Source organism: Macrotis lagotis, chromosome 8 (assembly GCF_037893015.1).
Source record: "Macrotis lagotis isolate mMagLag1 chromosome 8, bilby.v1.9.chrom.fasta, whole genome shotgun sequence".
Lineage (NCBI taxonomy): Eukaryota > Metazoa > Chordata > Mammalia > Peramelemorphia > Peramelidae > Macrotis > Macrotis lagotis.
Window position 1 is genome coordinate 138,586,287 of NC_133665.1, and position 25,281 is coordinate 138,611,567.

The window sequence follows — 25,281 nt, forward strand, 5'->3', positions numbered from 1 at the left end:
AGGAGAGAGAAAACTTGAAAACTTGGAGAAGAGCGCGTCCTGAACTTGGAGTTGCAGTTCGAATCCCCCCTCATCTATTTATTAACTGTGTGATGTTGGATAAATCATTGAACCTCAGTTGCTTTATTTGTAAAAAAAAAAGGGGGGGGCTGGACGTCGGGCAGATCACTGAACCTCGCTGCCTCAGTGGCCTCATTTGTAAAACGAGGACGGAGGGGGAGGAGTTTCGCTAGCGTCTGAGGGTCTTGACAGCTCTAAAAATCCTGCGACAGGACCTTCCCTCACCCCCTCTGACCTGCCCAACTCTATTAAAAAGGATTTCTTTTCCCAGAGGATTTGTGAAGGCACTTGATTCTATCCCCCCCCCACTCCAGCTCGCCTCTTTTTTTCCCTGCATAGACACAACCCCGCCCCCCCACTTTCATTTCACCTCCATTCTTCACAGGTGGAGTTCCCCCTAATTAAGTCTAATACACAAAAATCCACACTCATAAAGTGGATACATTAGAGAGTGGTGATTTGCATTACAAAAGGAGCTTCTGGCTGGTTCTTTTAAGTCCCAGGCTCCTCTGGTGTGTTAAGGGGCGCGGAGGAGGTAGGGAGCGAGTCCTTGGGTTGTTTGTTTTTGGTAAATCAATTTCTGTTCAACTTTTCTACAACGCTATCTGTTGCGTAAACCAAGGTGCGCTTCGGGGGGGGGGGTCCCCAAAGAAACGGCGCGCCCAACGGGCCAGCGTGCCCACTGCAGGGCGGCCTGCGGCTGGACCCTGAGTTTCTCGGAAAGCCGCTCCGCTCACTCAGCCCCAAGCGCCGCTCACCTCCAGCACCTGGGCCCTAAGATGAAGGACCTCGAGGCAGCCCCGTCTCCTTAAGTCCTCCCCAGGCTGGAGGGAGCTGCGCGGGGCTGGAGGGCAGGGCTGGAGGGGCCGAGCGAGCGGCCACGGCCCCTTTAAATCTGCGCTTGTTTGGCTGCTCTTGGCCCCCCTCGGTTTTCTCCATCGCCTTCCATCCCTGACTGAGCAAAAAAGGGTTTCCTCTTCAGGAAAGGAAAGGAAATGTGGGGGGGGGGCGGGGAGGGGAGGAGGGAGCGGGCCGGCAGCGCGCAGCCCGCACAGGGGACCAGGGGCGCTGGCCGCGAGTCTGCGCTGGCCGCGCTCTGGGCTCCGGGAGGGTGGGAGGAGGAGGAGGAGGAGGAGGAGGAGGAGGAGGAGGGGGCCGAGCCAGGGGCCGGGCGGCGGCGGCAGCAGCGGCAGCAGCGGCGGCGGGTCCGAGCCGCGCCCCCCGCAGCCCCCGCGGCCCACCCCTGCCAGCCCGGACGGCCCCCGGGGCCGGCCCGGCCCCGCCCCCGAAGCCCCCTACTCAACTTCTGGGCGCTCCGCGGCTTCCCCAGGCGGGGTCCGGAGGGGGCGCGAGAGGGACGCCGAGGGGGCCAGAGCGCCCCGGAGAGGAGCCGGCCCCGGGAGCGCGGCGGCCGCGGGGCCATGCTCTGAGGCGGGGGGCTGCAGCGCGGAGTTGGCTCGGCTCTTTGGAAGATGAACAACGCAGGTAGGCGCGCCCGCCGGGCCCCGGGAGGGCGGCCCCACCTTCCTCCAGCCGGCCCGGGTCCGAGCGTGCCCGTCCCTGCCCGGCCGGGAGCCGGAGCTCTCCGACGCGCCCGGCCGCGAGAAGGGCTGGCCCCGGACCCGGGCAACTTTGGGCTTTCCCCGGCCCAGGGACGAGAGGGGAAGCGGGCAGCGGCCAGGCAGGATGAGACGCTTGCAGCAGCCGGGGTCCCCCGAATAGGGATAGAGAAAGGGCGCGGTGGGGGGGGGGGGCTCTCCAAGCGCAGCAACTGGTGTGCGCCCGGGGAGCCCGCGGGGAAGTTGGAGATCTGGGGCCCGGGAGTGTGACGGGAGCCGCGGGGTTAGAGCCCATGGAGCTGAGAGCCTGGTGGGGAAAGTCCTCCTAGCCGGAGGGTGACTCGGGGCCCCTCTCCTCACTTAGGGGTCCTCCTTCAGCCACTGAGGGATGGCGCTGCCACTGGAGCTGGTGACTTCCCTACCTTTCCTCTTGGAGGGACCAGAGGACATGGGAGACGGCTTATCAAAGAGCCTATGAATAGGGAGACAGGGAAAGCATCCCCCCCATATCAATGAATCAGCCTCCCCCCCCCCAATATCAATGAATCAGCCTTGATGGCTTCATTTGATCTCCCCTAGATTTCCTTTAGAAGCGAGATTCGAGCACCCTAGTTGCCATTTCCCCGGAGTGGGAGAGGACAGCTGCTCCTGCCCCCTCGCAGCTTCCGGAGCCTGGGAGCCCGGACCCCCAGCGCCTCTCCCTTTCCGACCCTTTGAAGAGGATTCCCAGACAGCAACCTGGCCGGCAGGCTATGCCAGCCCGACCTGCTCTACGCACTGGCCCTCTCCGACTCGGGCCCTCCCGGCTCGCTCAGGGCGGCTAAGTTGCGTGTGGTTCTGCTCTTCAGAGGTCCCTGCCGGGGATCTGGGGCTGTGTGTGGGAGTGGGGTTGGGAGGACGATGCTTTCTCCCCATGTCGGTGCCAGTCTTAGGGAACCCTTCCTTCCCTCCACAATACTGTACTCTCCTCCTTGTAAGTTTAGCCTCTAGAGTTTTGAGTTCATGACCATGAAGAATGCGATTAAAAAGACAAAAACAAACCAGTTTTTCTCATCTCATCCCACCCTCTCGGGCCACCTCTGACTTGGGGTGCCTTTTCCAGATTCTCTCTTTCCCCTCTTTTTTGGTTCCAGACAGCTCTTTCTTGGGCCATCTCCCTCTCAGCCCAGGGGTTCAGAACCAAGGGAGAATACCAGGAGGACATAGTTTGGGGCACTTCCTTGGTGGACCAGGAAGATGTTGCTCTCTTGGACATCATTTTGACCCAGTGCTTTTAAACCCACAGTAGCAGATCCTTCCTCGAAGGTATTAGGGAAATGAGGTCCTCAAAGGATCAGGACCCAATGTGGTGGTGAACAGCCTTAATCAACTTTACTCATCTCAATGTGCTTAAAACACCTCTTCCCCCATTAAAAAATTTTGCAAGATGCATTTTTCATGGACAAAAAAAGTGACCCCAATTGCACATCACTAAAGAAACAGGAAGCCACCATTTTGCCTGTCTTGAAACCCATATCCTGCTGCTTGCTGCCTTTTTTTTTACCCTTTTAATGCAAAAAGAAAGAAAAGAAAAAAGAAAAACACATTGTTTGCTTTAGGAGCTAAGTGCAGGCTGATGGCAAGGAGCAGGACTGAGTATGACAAAGAAAAAGAACTCCCTTGATTTAAGACTGAAAATCAAAAGAAATAGGGGTGTTCTCAGCATAGGCATAAGGATTTGGGGTTTTCAGAGGGGCATCTTTTTGGTTGTATTTGTAATTAAGGTGTGGATCCAGTCCTAGATCCTGGGAGAGGGGAGTATGAAGAGGGAAAGACAATTAGCTCCATTATACAGAGGAGCAGCCTAATAGAGGGAGGTATAATTAAGATACCATGCACTGGAGAAAGGTAGTGAAAGTGCAGAAAGAATTCTGATCCCCAAGTCTGCCAGACTGAACCAAGGTCCCCACTACCACCTCACCTCCTCCTTCTGAGCAACCTTACTGGAGCCTTAGTCATTTTTTTCCTCTGCCCTAACTCTCTTTAAAACAATGGTGAGAAAAAAAATAAAACAATAGTGAGAGTTTCCAGCTTTCCAGAACTGTAGGGATAATGGGCTAGATGACATCTGCCTCTTTGAGGCCTTTCCTCCCTACTCTGTGGCCACCAGACACATGCCTAAGCCACTGGCATGGTTAGGTTAGAGTTCAGCAAATATAACTTTACTGACTGGGCAGGGGCTGCAAGAGGGAAACTGTCATGGAGAAGTGTTTTTAGAACATGCCAAGTGATTGACCATTGATTGGATAGCTCTTTATAGTTCACCCAAGAACAATGGACTGGGGAAACTGCAGCTTAATTATAGATCATTAGGTCATTGCTAAGGCATTTTTAGGGGTGCTCAATACTAACAGTTAAATTAAAAATTCAATTGAATGCTGATATCTGAACATCTGGGTGTGGGAGTTCAATGGAAACTGGGATAAGTCACAATCAAAATGAACTCAGGGCCATAAAACTTGAACTTCACTTGGCAGCTCACACTTAGGACTTCATTTTCTGAGAACCACAGTCCTCAGGTTGACAGGGACCTTCAAGATGTTCTAGTTTATGGTTTTTTTTTTTCATTTTACAAGTGGGCAAAGAGAAGCCCAGAGAAAGGAAGTGATTTGCTGAAGGATACCTCCTAATTGGGGGCAATGGGGAGACTAGAACCCACTTTAGGACGCCTGTCTCAGTGCTCTTCTTAACCTTGTATTGTTTATGTTCCTATATAATGTACCTTCAAAAAGTTGTTTCTCAATCCATGGTTGATAAGTACAAGCATACTAGAAGTGATAGACTGGGTCAGTTTTCTGAAGAACCAGACAAGCTGGGTACAAGCCAATTCATCATCAGTTTTTGGCCATGGCAATCCATGAGACAGAAAAATACAAATAGGACCTCAGTCCAGTGTGGTGGACCACCTGCTGCTTCTGCAGAAATGGTGACAAAGTGTTGGGGAGAAAGCAGAGAATCCTAAGGATCATGTGCTTTTAGACCATCTATAAACATTAACTATGGGTACCTGAGCTATAATGAGCCATTCTTTTCCTAGGAATTCTGCCAAGATAGAGTGGGAGAAGGACTGGTAGGACAGAAGACTGTGATGGGGGGAAAAAAGTAGGCATCCTGAGCCAAAGTCCCAGTTAACCCACTCTAGTTATGGTTCTGAGTGACACTCTTTACGTGATCTTTGCCTATTGGCCAATATGTGAACATAATACTGGAGACCAATGCCTGGCAAAGGATAATCTCTTAAATATTTCTCTCCTTCTTTCCTTTCATAGAGTTAAGTGGAATCTGAAGAGATAATAAGGAAAGGTAGTTAAGAATTTTCCCTCAGAAATCATCAATAGAATGGCCATTTCTATCATTTTCATAGAGGCAAGCATCACTTGGCATCTTTATAAATATTGATCTCTCCCCTGCCTCCACTTAAATTGGCAACTGGGATAGAGATAAACTTACATGTCAAAATCAAGGTTTATCTACCTACTCCAATTGTCTCATTTCACAAAGGTATAAATTGAGACCTTAAGAAAGCTCAAAGGCTCATAAATGTAGACCTGGAAGGGACCTTAGAAGCCATCTAGTTCAGTCCCTTCTTTTGAAATATTAATAAATGAAATACAGAGGTTTGGCGACATTTCCTGGGGGCATGGAGTCAGTCAGTAGTTGATCTGGGACTAAAAATTAGGTCTCCTGATGCTCAAACCAGAGTCCTTTCCACCATACTGCATCATATTGACTTTCCAGTGCCCTAATAGTGGCAAGTCAAGGGAGCATAATAGGTCAAAGGAATTATTCTCTGGCTGCTAGAAAGGGAATGTAAACACTGCACTGAAAAGCAAGAGAGATAGACAAATAGAGTAACCATAGGGGTGACCCAGGATTTATATAGTAATGGCCTATTTGGGAGTGAAATTTAGCATCCTACCTAACCCCTCTCCTCAGGATAAAGGCCGGGGGCAAGAGGAGAAAGGATCAGCTCATGCCTAGTAAAAGGAAACCCCAGTTTGACTAAATTGGATTAGATACATTTTCCCAGTTAGCATGCAAGTATGGAGATCATATTGGTGTCAGAGTCAAAATCAGTCAGGTTTTGGAGCTAAAACCATGGCTGTGATACTTAATGAATCTTTTTTGATTCTATCCAATATCTAAGATACCAACTTATATGAGGAAAAGAAGAAGGTACCCAAGAGAAAGATGCTAAATGATGCTTGTCTGAGTGAAAGGCATAGGACTGGCAATTCTATTCACTATTTCTAATGAAGGAAGTCTTCCTAACAAGGTCTCTCTAGTTCCTTTACACATTTTGTTTACTGATATGTTTCCAGTATTATGCCCTCTCATTTATCACTGGACAAGAATCTCACATATAGAACATCAACCAGAGAGGTGGTCAGGGCTTTGTCTCAGTGTGCCAATTTGCAAAAAATTTGCTTCCATGTTATGACCCATAGACTGAACCCAGCCATCAACTTGGTCAAGCTTTAGCTGCAGACTAAACTCAGATTCCAACCACAGACTGAGCCCTAAACCTGCCCACAGGATAATTTCCAATTTTGGCTATTCTACTTATATCCCTTGTCACAAATCTTGTTTAGAGATCTACCTTTAACACTAGCTCTAGCTTTGACCCATAACCCTATTCACAGAAAGACCCCTTATCCTTACCTTTGCCACATTGATAACATGTTCTGTAAGGACAAACAAGCTCGTTTTCTTTGCTAGCTACCTCCTCATTTTCAATCATGTCTGACTTTTTGCGACTGCATTTGGGATAATCCTGGCAAAGATACTGAAGTAGTTTTCCCTTTCCTTCTCCAACTCATTTTACAGATGAGGAAACTGAGGAAAGCTGGGTTAAATGACTTGTTCAGGGTCACCCAGCTAGTAAGTGTCTGGGGACAGATTTAAATTCAGAAGAGGAATCCTTTCCTGCTAGAACTGGCAATCCCTCTAAGCTTCCCTTAGCTTATTATATCTCAGCTAAAAACCTATATATGTATATGTTACCTCTCTCCCAATTGAAGCTAAGTTCTTTCAGGCAGGGACTGGTTTTGATTTTTCTTTGTATCTTCAGAGCTCATACAGCATTGGGTCCAAAGTAAGAGCTTACTACAGTCTTGTTATGATGGATTGATGGATCTGGACTAGCACTTGATCCCTCTGTGGATAGGAATTGGTTCTTGCTTTAGCTTTGAAGCCCCACAGTGTTCATGTGATTTCTTATTCTAATACTCTACTGGATTCTTTAATCAGTGTTACTCCATTCAGCTGATGCTACTCACAAGCCTTCCATGCCAGGCCGACCTAGAGGGCCCGCAAGATATGCTCGTTGTCCTTGTCTTCATCTTAATCTCTTGACATGGCAGTCTGCTGTTCCTTTAAGGCAAAAACTGTCTGGCTTTTGTCACTGTATCTCCATTGCCTACCGCTTAATAATAGTTGATTGATTGATTGATTAATACCACAAGGACATGAGAGCCCATTGTTTATTCTTCAGGCACAGTGGATAGATAGATAAGGCTGCTAGGCCTGGAATCAGGAAGACTTGAGTTCAGATATAACCGTAGACATTTACTAACTTTGTGATCCTGGACAAATCACTTAACCTCTGCCTGCCTCAGTTTCTAATCTGTAAAATAGGGCTAATAAGAAGATCTCTGTAAAGCAGTCAGCACAGTGTCTGGAACATAGTAAACACAATATAAATGTTATTTATTATAATTATTATTATTAATTCTCACTCTGTGTGAGACTGGCCCATCTTTTATTTCCTGGAAAATATTCATTTATTGGTGCTGTCATTTGCACTACTTTGTTGTAATTCACTCCATGTTTCTCTTTTGTCTTTTGGAGTGATTCTGAATTTCAGTTGTTCTGAGACTGTAGTGACTGTAGCCAAATATACAACATCACTGAGGGAATATTGGTGCTAAAAGATGGGACTTTGTCTCAGGGAGAAGCTTGGGGTCATTCAAAGAACTAGGCTCGTCCTGATCATTGAATAAATGGTTGTTAAATTGAATGGAATTTAACCAGTTTCAGGGAAGATGGAAGGTAGATTCCAGGAAGAACTTCCTGAAATGGATTGCCCAGGGACATTATGGGAAATGTTTGGGGGTGGGGAGGTAGGATGTGCTTGGGCCAGGTTGGCTTCTGTCCAGTCCAAGAGGTAGGATCCTGTCTCTGCATATATCCTCTGCCCACATTCCCAGAATGTGCCACAAGCACATCAACTTAGTCTATTTACTTGTTTATCCAGGAAGGAGGGCAACCTTGAGAAAGACCCATGAACCAGGCAAAGCAGCTGGTACTTTTCTGCAAGGCTGGTGTACTGTGGGTAACACCTGTGTCCTCTAGCATGTCCTTCCTGAATTTGACAGATGCCACAGTTCCCCTCAGGATGTTGAATGGAACATAGAATTCTAGAGCTGGGAGGGACTCTGGTGGTCATTAAGTTCATCCTCCACCTTTTAGGAAGGTTGTGGAAAGAGATAGGGGAAAGAGCACCGGACCTCAATCAGGAAAGAGCAGGATTCAAACGTGTCCTCTCACCCTCTGACTGTGTGAGCTCGAGCCTCAGTTTCCTTATCAACAAAAGATGCCTGATGATGTCTTAGGGTTTTTGTAAGGATCCAATAGATGGAAAGTGATTAGCAAACCTTGAGGTGCCATAGAAATTTCAATTATTATTTCACTGGCAAGGAGACCAAGACCCACACAGGTTCAATAATTTGCTCATTGTTTCACAGATGAGTATGACTGAATCAGGGCTAGATCTCAATACCTGCAGGCTCACGGGTCAGTGACCTCAGCATTCTGGATTACCACTGACATTGGGTGATAACAAGCAAGTCATTAGACTGTTCCCAGACCTAATTCAATAAGCACGCATTTGTTTATTTATCTACTTATTATTATCAGGGGGATATGAAGAAAAAAATTAAAACATCTTCCTTTTAAGGCCTTTCTAACTTTAAAACAATTGCAAAGATACAAAGTTGATGTGTTTGTGACTGTGAGAATATGGGCAGAGTATATTTGCAGTGGCAGAATCCTACCTCCTGAACTGGACAAGAACCAACTTGGACCAAGCACATCCTACCTCCCCTCCCTCAAACATTTTCCATAAAAAAAAGTCCTTGGATATAACTTGGAGACACGTGGGAATATATATGATCATTTGAGAAGCAGGGAGTGAGCAACGGCAAATAAGGAGATCAGAAGAGGCTGTCTGTGATACAATGGATAGAGTGCTGGACCTAGAGAAAGGGTGACTTGAATTGAAATACAAGCTTATATGGCCATGGGAAAGTCACTTAACCTACTTGCCTTAGTTTCCACAACTGTAAAATGATTATCATAATAGTTACTCCCTTCAGGGTCATTATGAGGATAAAATAAAGCAATATATATAAAGCAGTTTGCAAGCCTCAAAGCATGATGCAAATGAAAGCTATTATTATTAGTCTTGTAGGAGATGGCACATGAGCTGATCCTTGAGGAATATTGGGGATTCAAAGTTAGAAGTGAGAAAGGAGGACATTCTCTGCAATGACAGCAGATAGAATACTAAATTTGGGGAAGTAACAAATGGTCCACATTAGGCTGGAAAGAGAATAAAATGAAGAAGTGTACATTTTTTAAAATAACCAATTGAGAGCAAACCTCTGAGTGAATTTGACTTAGAATGTTCTGTCTTAATATGTTGTCCTCATATGATATATGGCAGAGATGTCAGAGACATGGCATGTAGATGAAAAACTCTGCTTTTTGGGAAAGAAACGCGATAGCCAAGGATGGTGGTCAGATTAGGGATAGATGAAGTTAAAAATCAGGTGAGGGAGGTAACCTGGTGGATTGAAAAGAATAGTGGTCCATCTGGATTCTAAGAGGAGAATTTTAGGCAAGTTAATTCTGCCCCTGGGTCCCTAAGTTGTGTGATAGATGTGACTTCACCAGAACCAGGCCACCTTGTTGTTTCCCAGCTATCATCAAACCATGCCAGATCTCTTCTACCTTTACTACCTACCCCTTTCCAGATCTATCCTTTAACAGTTAGTAGGGATTCTCTTACTTAGCACAGGTATATAGCAAGTGCTTAATTCTTATTTTTATTCATTCATTCATTCTAGATCTCTATTTCCTCTTCTGTAAAGTGGGGACAAGGGACATGTGGGCAGGCCATGCTAAATGATTTGCTACCTGGTCCGTCCCAAAATGAACAGTTTGTAATCTCTGAGACAGAATAAATGAAAAGCAGTCTTCTATGACAGAAATGTAAAACTCATTAATCAAACTTGTTTGCAATTTAGTTTGGGAGACATTATCTTGAAAGATCACAGCTCTCTCACCTGCTGTAACCTTTTCTCAGGAGTGTATCACCCACAGATCAATAGGATACCTTTAATGAAGAATGGGTTGGAGGGGTTGGAGAGAGAAGCTCCTGGGAAGACACGCATTTTTCATGGCCCTGCACAATTCTATCCCCCTTCCTTTGACATCCCTGCAAAATACCACCTGTTAACAATGAAAAATGAATTCTCCACCCCCTGGGAGAATAATTTTACACAAATGGTTAATGTCTGACATGAGATACCTGAAACCAATATAAAGTAGTATATAATGTGTAGGGCTGGCTGGCCCTAAGGGGAAAATGGAAAGTTGGCAAAATTTGTTTTTCAGGGCAGAATTTTTGATAGAAGGTAGAATCATAGGATTTTACTTGTAATAGACAGGAAGGAAGGCAAGAAGGTGGGATGAGGAAGGAAAAAAGAATGGAAAGAAAGAAGGAAAGAATAAAAAAGGAAAATAATTGATGGAGTGAAAGGAGGGAAGGAGGGAGAAAAGAAAGAAGAAAAAATTTATTAAGTGCCTATCATATGTCAGATGCTATCCTAAGTACTATACATTATTATCTTGTTTGATCATTGTATTTTTTTTTGTTAAATTCTCTCAATCACATTTTCATCTGGTTCTGGCTAGATTTGACAGCTCAGCTCTAGTCCATCCAACCCTTTTATTTTATGGACAAGAACAGTGAGGTACAGAGCAAAGAATTGATGAATTCCAGTTCATATAGGTCATGACACATGCAGGAGTTGAACCTAGATTCTCCAATCCATTTTCTCCTTCTCTGTTGCTGCTTTGCTCTCAGGCCTCATCAGGGAGATTCATGTTTTCATAGTGAATTCGACAATGGAATGAATCAATTGATCAATCCATCAATAAGAATTTATTAAGCACCCACTATAAGCCAGGCATTTTGATAGACCCTGGAGATAAAAATCAGTTCTGTTCTCAAGGAATTTACATTCTATCCAGAGAGTCACAATGTACATGATTAAGTATATGCCAAATAAACAAAATAAATTGGATAGTTGAGGGAGGCCTAGTAATTGAGAAGATTCATGTAGAAAATGGAGGGGGAACTGAGTTATATAGGAAGTGAGGGATTCTTTGAGGCAGAGGAAGGAAAGATAAGTGTTATAGGAATGAGAAATGGAGACTGAAGATGGAGTTTCTTGTGAGATACAGCAGGAAGGTTAATTTAGCTGGACCTGTAAAGGATTAATATATAAGGGAGGCTGGAAAAGTAAAATGGAACCAGATTCTGAAAGGTTTTAAAAACCATTCCCCCCAACTATTAGTACCTTTTCCTATTATTTGATATTGTAGACAGGTAATAGGGGAACAATGGAATTTAACTATTAGAGAAATGACATAGTCAGGACTATATTTCAGGAAAAACACTTTGATAGCTTTGGAAAAGAAGAGACCTTGTGGGATTTCAGGCACTGAGAGGTTGTAGATAGGAAATTTGGGAGCAAGCAGAACTTTCCCAATTCCTTCTCAATACTACTCAATGCCACTACCTACTTGAGACTGGTGCTAAGTAAGTCAGGGATATCCATTACTCAATGGCTTAGAATCCTTTCTTAGGATTATCTGATTTTAAAGAAGGAAGGGATTTTCAAGTTCATTCAGCCTAGCCAGGCCCAAGTCCTGAATTCCTTCTACAATGTAAATGGTCATTCTGTCTTCCTTCAGCACCACTGGCCAACAGGAAACTGACCATCTTTTGAAGGAGCCCAGATCACTTTTGAATATGTTTCATTGTTAGAAAATGTTTTCCTTATATTAAAAAGATCTATTTTGCATTAGACTTGACTCTAAAAACCACTGACTATGAGACAATTCAGTAGAAAGTGGTTCGTACTCTCAAGGTGGATATTGTCTGGTAAGATGGTGAGGCATATAAATACAAATAACAATCCAAAATTATTATACTAAGAACATAAAAGGTTACTCATGAAAGGAGAAGTCAGGGAAGGCTCTAAGAAGGTCCCATGATCATATTTCACCTGTGGTACTTATTGTCTATATATGATATTTGCTAAGTCACAGCCTTCCTAAGTCTCAGTTCCTCATCTGTACATTGATGGCCTCTGAAGGCCTTTCTAGCCCTATATTTGTGATCCTTTGTAAAAACTGGAATTTAAGTTAAACTCTAAAGAATTGGCAAGAATTTATAGGCAGAGGGAGGAAAGACCACTTTAGAGACAAGAACTAGTATGAAAGATGTAGGGAAGTATGGGATGTGCATGGGGAAAGCAAGGAATACATTTTAGACAGAGTATAGAATATATGAAAGAGAATGCTACAAGGTAAGGCTAGAAGATAATGTACCTCATTGTGGAGGGCTTAGAATGCCAGGCTGAATTTCCTTTGGTAGACAGTTTTGTTGTTGCAGTTGTTGAGTCATTTTCACTGTGTCTGATTCTTCATGATTCTTCATGTTTCTTAACAATGATACTGGAGCAGTTTTCCATTTCCTACTCCAGCTCATTTTATAGATGAGGAAACTGAGGCAAAGAGGATTAAGTGACTTTCCCAGGGTAAGTATCTGAGGTTAGAACTCATGAAGAAGAGTCTGAACCATCAAAGGGCAAAGAGTGATAGGACCAGATTTGTGCATAAATAAGATTTGTGAAGTGATGATATGAACTATAGATTGCTTAGGAGAGAGGGTAGAGGCGAGAAGACCTATCAATTAGTCAACAAGTCAAGTCATCAAGTATTTATAAGTGCATCCAATATGCCTGACACCGAGGTGAATTTCCAGATATGAAAATAAGGAGAAAGAAAAGCAGTTACTGCTCTCAAAGATCTTATGTTGTAATGGGACAAGATAATCCATAAAATGAAGCTGAAATGAGTTGGGTGGGGCAGTGGAGGGTCAGAATGAATGAAGAATAAAGATATGGTTGGCCCAAATGCTTTCCTTAAAATGGAGGTTCTAGGAAAGACCAATTAGAGGAAGTGGCCTCAGGGGCAGAGTATGTTTCTACTGAGAGAGGGCCAGGGGCAGGGGCAGAGTGAATTTCCAGGATAGGAAGACTGCTGTGGCATTGTGGAATAAGTCTGGAAAGACAAGAGCAAAGCCCAGAATAAAATAAAGTCATGGTGGTCTGAACAATTTCCTTTAATGGAAGGTTCTGACCATCCTGGGGGGGGGGGGGGGGAAGGCTACGGGGTAGAGTGTACTCACAATGGGAAAAAGTCAGAAACAGAGTAAACCTCCAGGGTGATAAAGAGGTTGGAACAGTTATTTAGTACTTACTCTTAGACACTGAGCTAGACTTGGGCAATATAAATACCAAGAATGAAGCCAATCCCTACCATGAGGCTAATGCAAAAGCATAGATGAATAATGAGTACCTTATACCATGGAGCAGTGGGCAGTATTTCAAATATGGTGGATTAAGTGGTACAACTGGCAAAAAAATAATAGCGAATTTAGAAATAAAAGCAAATTTTTGAGATGAAAGAGTAAATTCATTTTGAGATATATTATGCTTGTAGTATAGGCCATCCAAGTGAAACTATCCTAAAAGCAATTATCTAGGTGGAAATGAACATCCAAAAGAGGTAAAGATTGGAGATATGGATTTGGAAATTTTCTTCATAGAGTGATGGTAGTTAAAGCTATCAAAAGTGATGAATCAGGGCAGCTAGGTGGCGTAGTGGATAGAGCACCAGCCCTGGAGTCAGGAGTACCTGAGTTCAAATCCAGCCCCAGATGCTTAATAATTACCTAGCTGTGTGGCCTTGGGCAAGCCGCTTAACCCCATTGCCTTGCAAAAACTAAAAAAAAATGTGATGAATCAAGAAGAATTTATGAAGTCCCTACTATGTGCCAAATGATGATGATGATGATTGTTCTTAGTCCTCAAAGAGGACCACTACATCAGGGAGGTGATGCCATGACAAGCACATGAATTGGATTTGAGTTTGGGGGGGTGCTGTGTTAAGCATTGAAGGGGATCTTGAGGACAGATGCTTAGGGAACATTGTACTTATTGGGAGTGGGAAGAGGGAAAGAAAAGGAGACAAAAAAAAAGAATGACCAGAGAAGTAAGAGAAATGAGAAGATGAAAAAAAAAGGAGATGCTATTTAGAAGAAATGCAGTATTAAATGATTCTGAGGAATGAAGAATGATGAGATTTCAGATGGGACCATAGAATTTTGAAATTAAGAGGTCACTAATGAATTCCCAGATTCAAGAATGGTGGGGATGGAAGTCATATGGGAAGAGTTTGAAAAGACAATGAGTGCACTGTAAGAAAATGGAGATGTTGGATTTGGGTTGCTTTCCCAAAAGTTTGACAGTCAAAAGGAGAAAGATGGGTGGTACCTAGATGTCTTAGAAAGAGTGAAGGAAGTTCTTTGTGAAATTAAAGAGCCCCAAGAATGAAAGGAAAGAGGAAAGATATGGGCAGAAGTTGGAGATATTTGACTTTGAGGGATTAAGGGTATCGTTTTCTTGGTGGCAAGTGAAAGAATGGGCAAAAATTTATTTTGATTGGACAATGGTGAGGTAGATCAAAACCCAACTATGCCCTCTTATCCATACTCTCTCATAAATCCCTCAAGTTAATGCTTCATCATCTGTGATTATATCCTGTGAGTACATTGACTGAGCTGGGGGGGGGGGGGGAGAGAAAGAGAACATTTTCCTTCTCCCTTTCACTCTGATCCTTTCCACTGCTTCTCTTTCTGAATTCTCCATTGGTCATGGATTTGTGAAGCAGCTAGGTGGTTCATTGGCTAGAATACCAAAACTAGAGTCAGGAAGACCCAAGTTCAAATCCAGCCTCATACACTTGCTAGTTGTGTGACCCTAGTCAAGTTACTTAATCTGTTTCCTTAATCCACTGGAGAAGGAAATGGTTTACTACTCCAGCATCTGCCAAGGGAGAAGTCACAAAGAGTCTCACAGGACTCAACAATAGCAATGGGTTCATGCCTAACCATGCATCTCTATACTGTCCTTTGAGTGAATAGCTTTCATTTTTTCAATGTGAGCAAAATTTCCAAATTTCCAAATTCCAAAATTTCCAAAATTTCCAAAATTTCAGCAATTGCCACTTTTTGCCCTTGGGCAAGTTATATATTCTCCATTGTAAAATCAAAAGGTTAGACTATGATGAACTCTATTATTCTTTCCAGCTATCATTTTAGGATTTGGTGATTCAGGGTGTCTTATGATGCTGATCATTTCCAGTACATCCCCACAAGGGAGATATTATGATTCCTTGTTTACACCTAAGAAAACCACAGAGAAGCTAAATAGTATTAAGGCTGCCAGTAAATAAGTAAATGGACCTAAGGTCCACATGTTTTTTTCTACTGAAATGTTTAATTCTCTGGAGAATGTTGTTACTTTATAGGCATGTAGGCGCTTCTCACACTTTTCTGGGCCTGTTCCAGGAAAAAATTCTTTAAACTGTCTTTATAAACTTAGCACCCCTTCCTCCTTTCTTCCTAGATTTGATTTTTTAATTTCCAAATTAGAGGGCACCAAGCAAGGAAATGTCCAATTGTAATGCCTCACAATCCTCTCCAGGGAAAGGGTTCTTCAACATTGGTGAATTATCCAGTTAATTCCGTTAGAAAGCACCCAAACAAATCTATTTTAACTGTTTTGGATGGAATTCTTTCTACAATGTATCATCTGCTTCTCTGCCAACTTAAACAGAATATGTTGAATATTATATTTGTCCTCCTGAAAATGTTGCTAGCACAGCTGCTATCCTGTTGATTTTTCTTGTTCACTTAGAGTTATCACCACACTCATCAGTTAATTGCATTGCACTGTTGTTTGATAATGCCTTCATTTATTAATTCATTCAACAAAACATTTATTAAATCTCTACTGTGTTTTGCACTGGAGAAGATATTTAGTTGAGATATGGCTCCTGTCTTTATAGAGCTTATAGTCTAGTAATGGGATTGACTTGAAACCTCTCCCTAAATTGACATCAGCTCATTAATTAATTTAATGAATTAATTAAAATAAGACTACTCTCTGGATCTAATCATTAATCTGGTTCCAAATCTACCTAAATATTTAATTACTTAAAGTTATAATCCAGTCCAGAGGAGTCTAAATTCTGTCTGAATGCTGCAAACTACATTAAATGTAATTGGGAAATGTTTATCAAAATAAATAAAAATAAAACAGATCATATTAATTTGTGATTTTCTAAGTCACTATACGGTCATAGGGTTTCATTTCTTGTTTTTTAATTTTTAAATTTCCCCCCCCAGTCACATGAAAAAAACAAGTTTCGACATTTACTTCCAAAACTTTGAGTTCCAAATTCTCTCCCTCCCTCCCAACCCACTCTCCCCATTGAGAAAGAAAGTTACTTGGAGTAAGTTAAAATGTGTAGTCATGAAAAACATGACTACAATGACTGCAATGTTGTAAAAGTTAACATAACCACCTCTCCCTACAAAAAAAAAGAGAAACCACAAGAAAAACAAAGTCTTAACTTCAGTCTGTATTCAGACAATAGAGTTTCATTTCTGTTCAAGTGTGACACCATTGATCTAACCATACCAGCCCATCTTGGCCATGAGGGCTTTGTTGCAGATTCTGTTAAAAATCTAAACATACCGTGTCCATATATTCCTCTGGTTTATCAGTTTGATTACTTTATCAGAAAGAGGACAAAATTAGTCTGGCATAATCTGTTCTTGATGAAACCTAGCTAACATTTGGTGATAGCTGTATCCTTCCTTAATGCACAAATCTGTCAGTAAATGAGGGGGATGTCTACCACAAGTACATGAAGACTTCCCCTAAGTGGCCTGGGAGGATGTGAACAATTTGTTCCAATGGTCATAAAGGTCATTTTATTAAACAGGTGCTGTGAGGTGCTTAAAGCTTGGTCAAGCATCACAGACTCCAAGGTCATTCACTGCATCTGAGGCCATCACCAGTTGCCTTGACTTTTTTCTCACCATTGGACTTTGATGGCTTTGAAAGAGAAAATGAGGCTGATGACTCTGTACAACTCTGCCTCACAATTCATGCACACAATTCAAGATATCATTCATGATATCATTGTCTTCGAAATAAAAATCAACACGAACTACAAAATAGTCAGAGACTATTTTTTTTGCCTTTCTGTATATCTCCAACACTTAACACAGAATCTTATACACAATAAATGTGTAATAAATGTTTATTGGCTAAACTAAATTTACATAATTATATTAATTTGATTCTTCTAACAACCTTCAAAGATAGGTGCTATTGCTATTCCCATTTTACAAATGAGGAAACTGAGATTGAGAAAGTAGTTCATCATCAGTCACACACAACTTGAATGTGTTTGAGACAGGTTGGGTTTCATGACTCTCACATTCTATCCACTGACTGTACACACTGTACATGCACCACTATTACATGATGAATGCATCACTGAGGTGCAGAGAGACAGAGGGGGGAGGGGACGGGAGAGGAGGGGGAGGGAGGGGAGAGAGAGAGAGAGAGACAGAGAGAGAGAGAGAGAGAGAGAGAGAGAGAGAGAGAGAGAGAGAGAGAGAGAGAGAAGAGAGATCTGAGAGAGGAATATCATTATCAATTGACTGTTCATTTCTGTACTAAATGGTTTCAAATTCCTGTGTTCTTTGAAGCCTTATAAACTGCTTTTGTAGGATTTTTCCTGTCTCCTTCCTTGCTGCCAACTGTTCCCTCATAATGTTGAGCTTCCTTTGGAATACCTCTTCCCTTATTTTAATTTCCTGCCATAGACTGAACCAGATCATGGAGCTTATTAGAATAATGTTTAAACTATATCTTGTTTGGATGGTGTGTTTTTAGATTAGAAACTCCTTGAGGACAGGGACTGTCTTTGCCTTTCTTTGCTCCCCTAGGCAACTTAGCACAGTGTAGTCACATGGTTAATAGGTTCAAAGTCGGGGTGATGTCATTAGGTTCTGCATGAAAGCTCTTCTGTGAGTTAAAATAAGCACTTTTGCATGGACTTTGTGAGTTTGATTTAACTTCTCTCAGGTCTTTTTTAAAAACTTATTTCCAAATCCTTGACTATATCATAACAGAATGAATGAAAAACATTTCTAAAATACTTTATCATGTGATAAATTTAGGGCATACAAAACTAGATGGTTCTTGCCTTCAAGGAGTTTACCCTCTAAGAGGGGTGGACAATAAACTACTCAGTATGTTGGCCAGAGATGGGTGTTTTGTTTTGTTTTCTGGGAAGTCACAGGGATGGTGAGTGGAACAATAGAGCAGCCAATTTACACACCCTTTCCAGAAGCAAAAGTTTTGTATTGGTTTGATTACAATTCCCAGAGCAAGAGCTAGAAAGTGAAAAAATGTGGAAATGCTAGAAGTAGAGAAGTTTCAGAGTCAGAACTGCCCTCCCCAAAGTGGAAATTCCAGAGTTTTTTCCAAGGCTTGGTCTCTGTCAGTCTAAGCTGGATAAATTGGATGTTCATTTAATATGAATAAATAATCATATAAAATAATATTTATTAAATATTAAACTACATAGGATATAAGCAAATCTAATAGCTATTGTTATTAAGTATCAGATAGTTGTTATGATTTAGCATATAATAGTTTATGAAATATTAAAATATATTTCTTTAAAATAATATATTATATTTTTATAACAATTGATACCTTTTCAGATTGTTTCATGCCTTTTATCTAATGATTACCTCCTAAAGTAGACAGGGAAGGTATTATCATCCCCATTTTATAGAAGAGTAAATTTAAAGAATAAGAAGTGAATAGTTACACAGTAAGTCAGCATCAGAGCCAAGACTAGAAATCAAGTCTGACTAACAGTTCTTTAGTCTTGTGACTACACCAGGCTGCCTTTTTTCCCCCCTTAACTAATGCCTCCATTTCCATATCATACAACATGACCTATGTGTCACCCGGGCTGCTTTTCTCTCTGTGTACATAGTTGTTTGCATATTGTCTTGTCTCCCTGTGAGATTGTGTGCTCCTTGAAAGCAAGGTTGTTTTTTGGGGGGGTGAGGGTGGGGGTGCTGTGTATCTCTAGTGCCTTACACAAGAGTCTTTTCTTAATCCCTCTCCATCAGTTACTAGTGCCTTCCCCACAGGTTATTGTGTATCTTATATATATACCCAATAATTTTCTTGTTGGCTCCCTAATTAGAACGTGAGCTCCTTGACGGCAGAATTATTAGCCAGGGAAAGAATAAATTTGCCCACTAATGAAGACGACCAATTGTAATATATCTCTCAGGACAGCTCCTAGCCTACTATTTTTGCCTTTTCTTTTCATCTACACTTTTGATATATTTCAATTCAATTCAATTGTTGTATCCTACTTTGACCCCATTTGGGGTTTTCTTGTTGAAGATATTGGAGTAGTTTGCTATTTCCTTCTCCAGATCATTATACTGATGAGGAAACTGAGGCAAATCAGGGTTAAAGGACTTGCCCGGATCAAATAGCTAGTAATAATCTGAATCCCGGGGCAGCTAGGTGGCGCAGTGGATAAAGCACCGGCCCTGGAGTCAGGAGTACCTGGCTTCAAATCCGGTCTCAGACACTTAATAATTACCTAGCTGTGTGGCCTTGGGCAAGGCACTTAACCCCATTTGCCTTGCAAAAACCTAAAAAAAAAAAAGAATCTGAATCCCTATTTGAACCTATGAACAGTCTTCCTGATTTCAAACCCAGTGATCTATCCATTGTACCACTTAGTTGCCCATTCAATTCAATAACATTTATTAAATGCTTGCTCTGTGCCAGCTACTCTAAGTACTGGGCATACAAAAAGAGGCAAAAAAGTAGGCCCTGCACACAAGGAGCTTGCAATCTAACATAGTAAATGCTTAATAAATGTATGCTGATTGATTGATTGATTAATTGCTCTATCACAAAGTCAAGAGAGAAGGAATATGGGCAACAGTGTCAGAGGCCACCAAGAGGCTAAGGAGGCTGAAGCCACTACAGAGAACTAGAAATACCTTTAGTCCAAAGGGAGCTATAGTAGAGAGCATGGATTTGTTGGTGAAAATGCCAAGACTCTTTTTTCATATTTCATTTTTCATTGCCAAGGGAACATCTTCCAGGAGCCATTGACTACAGATCTTGGACTATGGTGATGAAAGATCAAAATATCTTAAGTTGCCTGTATTTGTAGATTTGGGAGATTATGGGTCAACAAATCATCTGCTTCTACATAAAGCACCTGATCATTCTTTTTAATCCTTATGTTTCAAAGCAGGGGGATATTGTAAAATCAGTTTACCCTCTACTTGAAGCAGGAATCCCTTACCTAATGCAACATCCCAAGTGACCATTTAGGCTTTACTTAAAGACATCTGTAACAGGGAACTACTTACCTGGCCAAAAGCCATGACCAAGTTCCTTCTTCTTGAGGCAAGGCTGGTTGAAGTTGATCTGGATGGCAATCAGCCCAATTCTCTCCAGTTGTCCTTTGTTCCTTTTCAGGTTATCTCAAGAGATTGTTCCTCATTAATCATTTGATGAAACTGCAGAAAGTGAAGCTTAGATCTGGAGAACAAGGCTAAAGATGATAAAAATTGTAGCCACTAAATTATTTTGCTCAGGATTAAGTTTAATTTGGCAAATATGGTGTCTAGCATTATTGTGATATACAGCATTGAGATTATTGCCCAGGCTTTGTCCTAGAAGATAATTATCTTTTCATTAATTGATTCTCTCTCACTCTCCTTCTCCAAACTGGCTGACAATTTGGGCATCACAGACCAAACATTATATCTACTAATCCTTCCTATAGACAATCAATCTGGATAATAGAATCCAAGAGTATAAGGTCATAGGAGGATAGATTTAGACCTAAAAGAGATCTCCAAAACCACCTCAGTCAGTAAACATTTATTAACTTAGCATGTGCTAAGTGCTGGGGATTCAGAAAGAAGGAAAAGAAAAAACTGCCCCTGTTCAAGGAGAGAAAACAAGCAAACATATATATACACACACACACACACACACACACACACACACACACACACACACATAAGACATATAGGAAATAACAGAGAAAAGACACTAGAATTAAAGAGTTAGGAAAGATAGGATTTTAGTTGAAACTTGCAGGAAGCCAGGAAAATCAGGAAACATAGATGAGTAATATTGGGGGTAAGCCAGAGAAAATGCCTTGGAGCTAAGAGATGGAGTGTCCTTGTGGGACATCCAGGATCAGAAGCCATGATGTGGAAGAAACCCTAGCAAAGGAGAGAGTAGTCCAACCCTGCCATTTTACAGTTGAGGACTTAGGGCTTTTCAACACAGGTCCTGATTCTAAATCTAATATACCTACCACTGTTTTCTGGTGCCTCTCATAACTCTCAGTAGCTGGTTAGAGTTTGATTGTATAATTAAAAACCTAAGTACTGTGATGTCTCATTGAGCTCATTAATTATATTTGAATGACCAAGTCTGTCCATTATTACAAAAATTTGCTTGGCTTTTTTTTAGGTATTCTTGAATTCTGTTCTTCTTAATGTGTATATTCCCTCCAATGATGCATTTTGTAGCCCATCCATGACAATCTATACAGTCCCACTCTTGTTTATGGCATGCCATAGATAAGTTCACCATGGGGGAAGAAAGGACAATAGCAGGGAGGAGTTTGGTGGGGAGGGGGTAGTTATTAGCTATGAGTTTGGGGGTTTGGATTTTTTTTTTTTTTGCAGGGCAGTGGGGTTAAGTGACTTGTTAAGGTTACACAGATAATAAGCAAAGGCCAGAATTGAACTCAGTTCCTCCTGACTCTAGAGCTGGTGCTCTATCCACTGAACCACCCTAAAAGTATTGGTCTTTAAGCTATGGAAAGAATGTAGAAAATGGAAGGGCAATGGGGAGGCTCCACCAACTAATCTGTTTTTCCCATAACCATCATGCCTCTATTGGCATAGAGTATAAGAGATAGTCCTAGTTTTCTATAGTCTTTAGTTTCCTTAACCTCTTGGCCTCTGACATGTTGCTCATATCTGCTTAACAAAACTTTCTTCTCTCTTGTCCTTTGTGACACGACAATCAACCAATTAATCAATCAACAATGCAGTTGGATGACCTTGTGAATTGAGTGCTGGGTTGGGAGTCAAGATCTGAGTTCAAATCACAGGAGACACTTGATGCATGACCTTAGGCATGGTTAAATGGCTGCCAAACCACAGTTTCAAAAGTTGTAATATGGGGATAATATGAATACTTTCCTCCCAGAAGTGTTGTGAAATAATATCTGTAAAACTTTTAGTACAGAGTCTAGAATACAGCAAGCGTTTGATAAATACTTCAATAAGCATTTATTAAGCCCTTAATATGGACCAGGCAGGATTAAGCCCTGGAGATGCAAATAAAAACAAAAAATAGTCCCTGCTCTCAAGGAAGGAAATTTTTTGTCTTTTAGTATCAAAAGGATGACAGTGGAGTCCATGACCTGCCCATCAAATGAGTATACTCCCTTGAATGATCACTTCACTTAATTTAGGTAGTATAGACCATAAAATCTGACCTCATGGCCAGATGGCTGAGCCCCCTTCTGGGGCTGTTCTGGATGAGATGTCAACTATCTCTGGGAAGTATTTCTCCTAGGGCTCTTTGGGCCATTTTCTTCTCTAAAAAGCTGCTCCCTAAGTCAGTTCTGACTTCATGGAATCCTTTCCATCTTTCATTGTTTTGTTTTGTGTTTGCTTTTATGAAATGGATGAAACTTTCCCCCAGCATAGTTCATTCCCCCATCCCTTGATAACCAAGGAAATTCCACACATGGTGAAGGAGACCTTGACAAAGAGTAAGCTTTTACTGTTATTTTCAAATTGAGTGGGGAGAGGGATAACATTATCAAAGAAAACATTTGTATATTTGTTTCCAGATGCTTATCCCATGAGCATAAAATAATCAGGTTTTGCCATGAGGGAGAGACTTTTTGTCCAGAACAACCCATCCTTTTGGCATTATCTTATCCACTTTTCTTAGGGGGATTATGACTCTAACAGGGCAGCCTTCTTTCAGAGTAATCTCCAAGGTCTGAATTAATGCACCATCTAATATTTATCTAGACATAGACTGACCCAGGCCCATCCCACAATTCTAGCCTGGTCCTGGAGGACAACTTGCCCATGATATATCCCAGAACAGATTGTTATTAAGGTTCAGGTTAGACCGTATGACCACTGAGGTACCTTCAAATTCTGAGATCATGTGATATGGATATCTCACTCGAGTGTGAGCTTGCCTGAACTGAGAGTTTTCATTACAAAGGGAATGTATATACATACATTACAAAGGGAATGTATATACATACATACATGTCTTTCCTATGTAAAGTATTTACTTCCAGCCTTGTCACCATCAGAAAGGGCAAGTGAAATAACCTCCTCTCTACCCTCCTTATGAATCCCAATCTTGCCCAGCCTTTAAGACCTGGCTCAAGTCTCTGGGAATCTTTCCCTGATCAGAATAATAGAACATCAAAACCGGAAGAGACCTTAGTGGTCATTGAGTCAGGGGGTGTGCTGGAACTAACAAGTATCAGCTTATACTTTGGAACTGATAGATAAATTTTCAATGAGAGTTTTTACACCTCAGAAATCTGCAGATACTACAAATGAGGACTTGATTTACTGTTTTATTGAATGACTAGACATAATAAAATGATGGAGAAAATGTTAAATAACATTAAACTGAAGAGTTCCATTGGTACATTTCTGAGATGGCTAGTTGTTAAACACAAGGTTACCTCCAGTGCAATGGCTTCATTTTCCAAGGGAAGAAAAAAGATCATACCCTATCTCTGACTTCTTTAGAGCTTAAAGTCAAGGTGTTTTCTTAATTAGAGATTCACATTCCTGTTGCAGCAAACATAGCATTTGATTTTCCACTAGCTAATATCTTCCCTGGTTCTTCCATGACATGTGGATCTTATGTTCCTAGCTATTGTAACCTGTAGGCTTCTCAAAGGTACAGCCTGTGATATTTCCTCTTGCTTCTCCCCTTGCACCCAACCAATTGCTGTCTATGAATCTAAGATAGGGTTTAGGGAATGAATATGTTTTATTTTTTCCATCTGCACTAAGATTTTCGGGATGCCCTGTATTTCCTCACTGTAGGAGAACAAGTTCTATCTTTGAATGTTGGGTTTCAGGTCTGGGATGCAATGTAGAGGGTCCTGAACCTGGTTTCCAGCATGACTCTTGGTGATAACAATGTTTGGAAAGCTACAGTACTTGATGCACATAATTTGGGATAGTTTGTCTTATCTTTGGGGTCTCTCACTGAATTATAGAATGTCAGATCTGGAAGGACCTTTGAGATCATCATTATATCTAACTGATTTTGTTATGAATGGAAGAAGAACCTGAGACCCAAAAGTAATACATAGCAAGTTAGTAGCAGAATCAGAATTAGAATCCAAATCAGAGCCAGAATTATATAATGACTAGGGCACTGGGTTCAAATCTTCTCTCAGACTTGCTTTGTAGCCCTGAGAAAATCACTTAGCCTCTCACTGCCTTGGTTCCTTCATCTATAAAATAAAAGGGTTGGGTTAGATGGTTGTTAACATCCCTGTCAGCTCTAAATCCATGATGCCATGACCATAGAGTTGGGGTAGAGTCCCAAGATCTTCATTTTGTAGATAATTGCTACTAAAACTAAGAAGTATTAACTTTGGATCATGGAATGTTATAGTTAGAAGGGATACTAATTCCAACCTCATCATTTTCTAGAGGAGAAAACTAAGAGAAATAACTTGCTTTGTCACCCCTTACTCAATAAACCTCAGTGACTCCCTATTACCTCCAGGATCAAATATGAAGTCCTCTGTTTGGTATATATAATTTTTTTTACCCCCCCCCCATATATCAGCCACCTCCAGATAATCTTGGTCCAGCAAAACTGGCCTTCTCGTTTTCCTCACACATGCCTCTCCATCTCTGATTTTCATGTCTTTTCCCTGGGCATCTCTTATACCTGAAACTTGCTTCCCCTCATCTTCTCTTCTGGGAATCTCTGGTTTTCCCCAAGTCTACTCAAATATCACCTTCTGTTTGATAGCCTCCCTGATCCCTCCTCTGAGCTGCTAGCTCTCTCCTCCTCCTCATAGTCTCCATGTGTCTATTTTGTATCTTATTTCCCTATCTAGAATGTAAGAGAATTGGGTTTTTTTGTATTTTTAGAGCATTCACAAGCAGCTATCACATTATATGTGCATAATAAATATGTGTTCATTAATTATCACCCATAGTCACACAGATAGTAAGTAGTAAAGTTGG

At 41.7% G+C, this 25,281-nt stretch overlaps 1 protein-coding gene across 2 annotated transcripts in view; it reads left to right on the forward strand.

The window, feature by feature from the left end:
* Window positions 1-1,317: 1,317 nt before the first annotated feature.
* The window catches only part of FGD5 (FYVE, RhoGEF and PH domain containing 5), a 171,091-nt gene continuing 147,127 nt past the window's right edge, over window positions 1,318-25,281 (forward strand). For both annotated transcript variants that reach the window (XM_074198480.1, XM_074198481.1), the window contains exon 1: window positions 1,318-1,545. In XM_074198480.1, coding sequence (XP_074054581.1) covers window positions 1,533-1,545 — 13 coding nt within the window. In that variant the 5' untranslated portion in view covers window positions 1,318-1,532. The remainder of the gene's footprint in view (window positions 1,546-25,281) is intronic.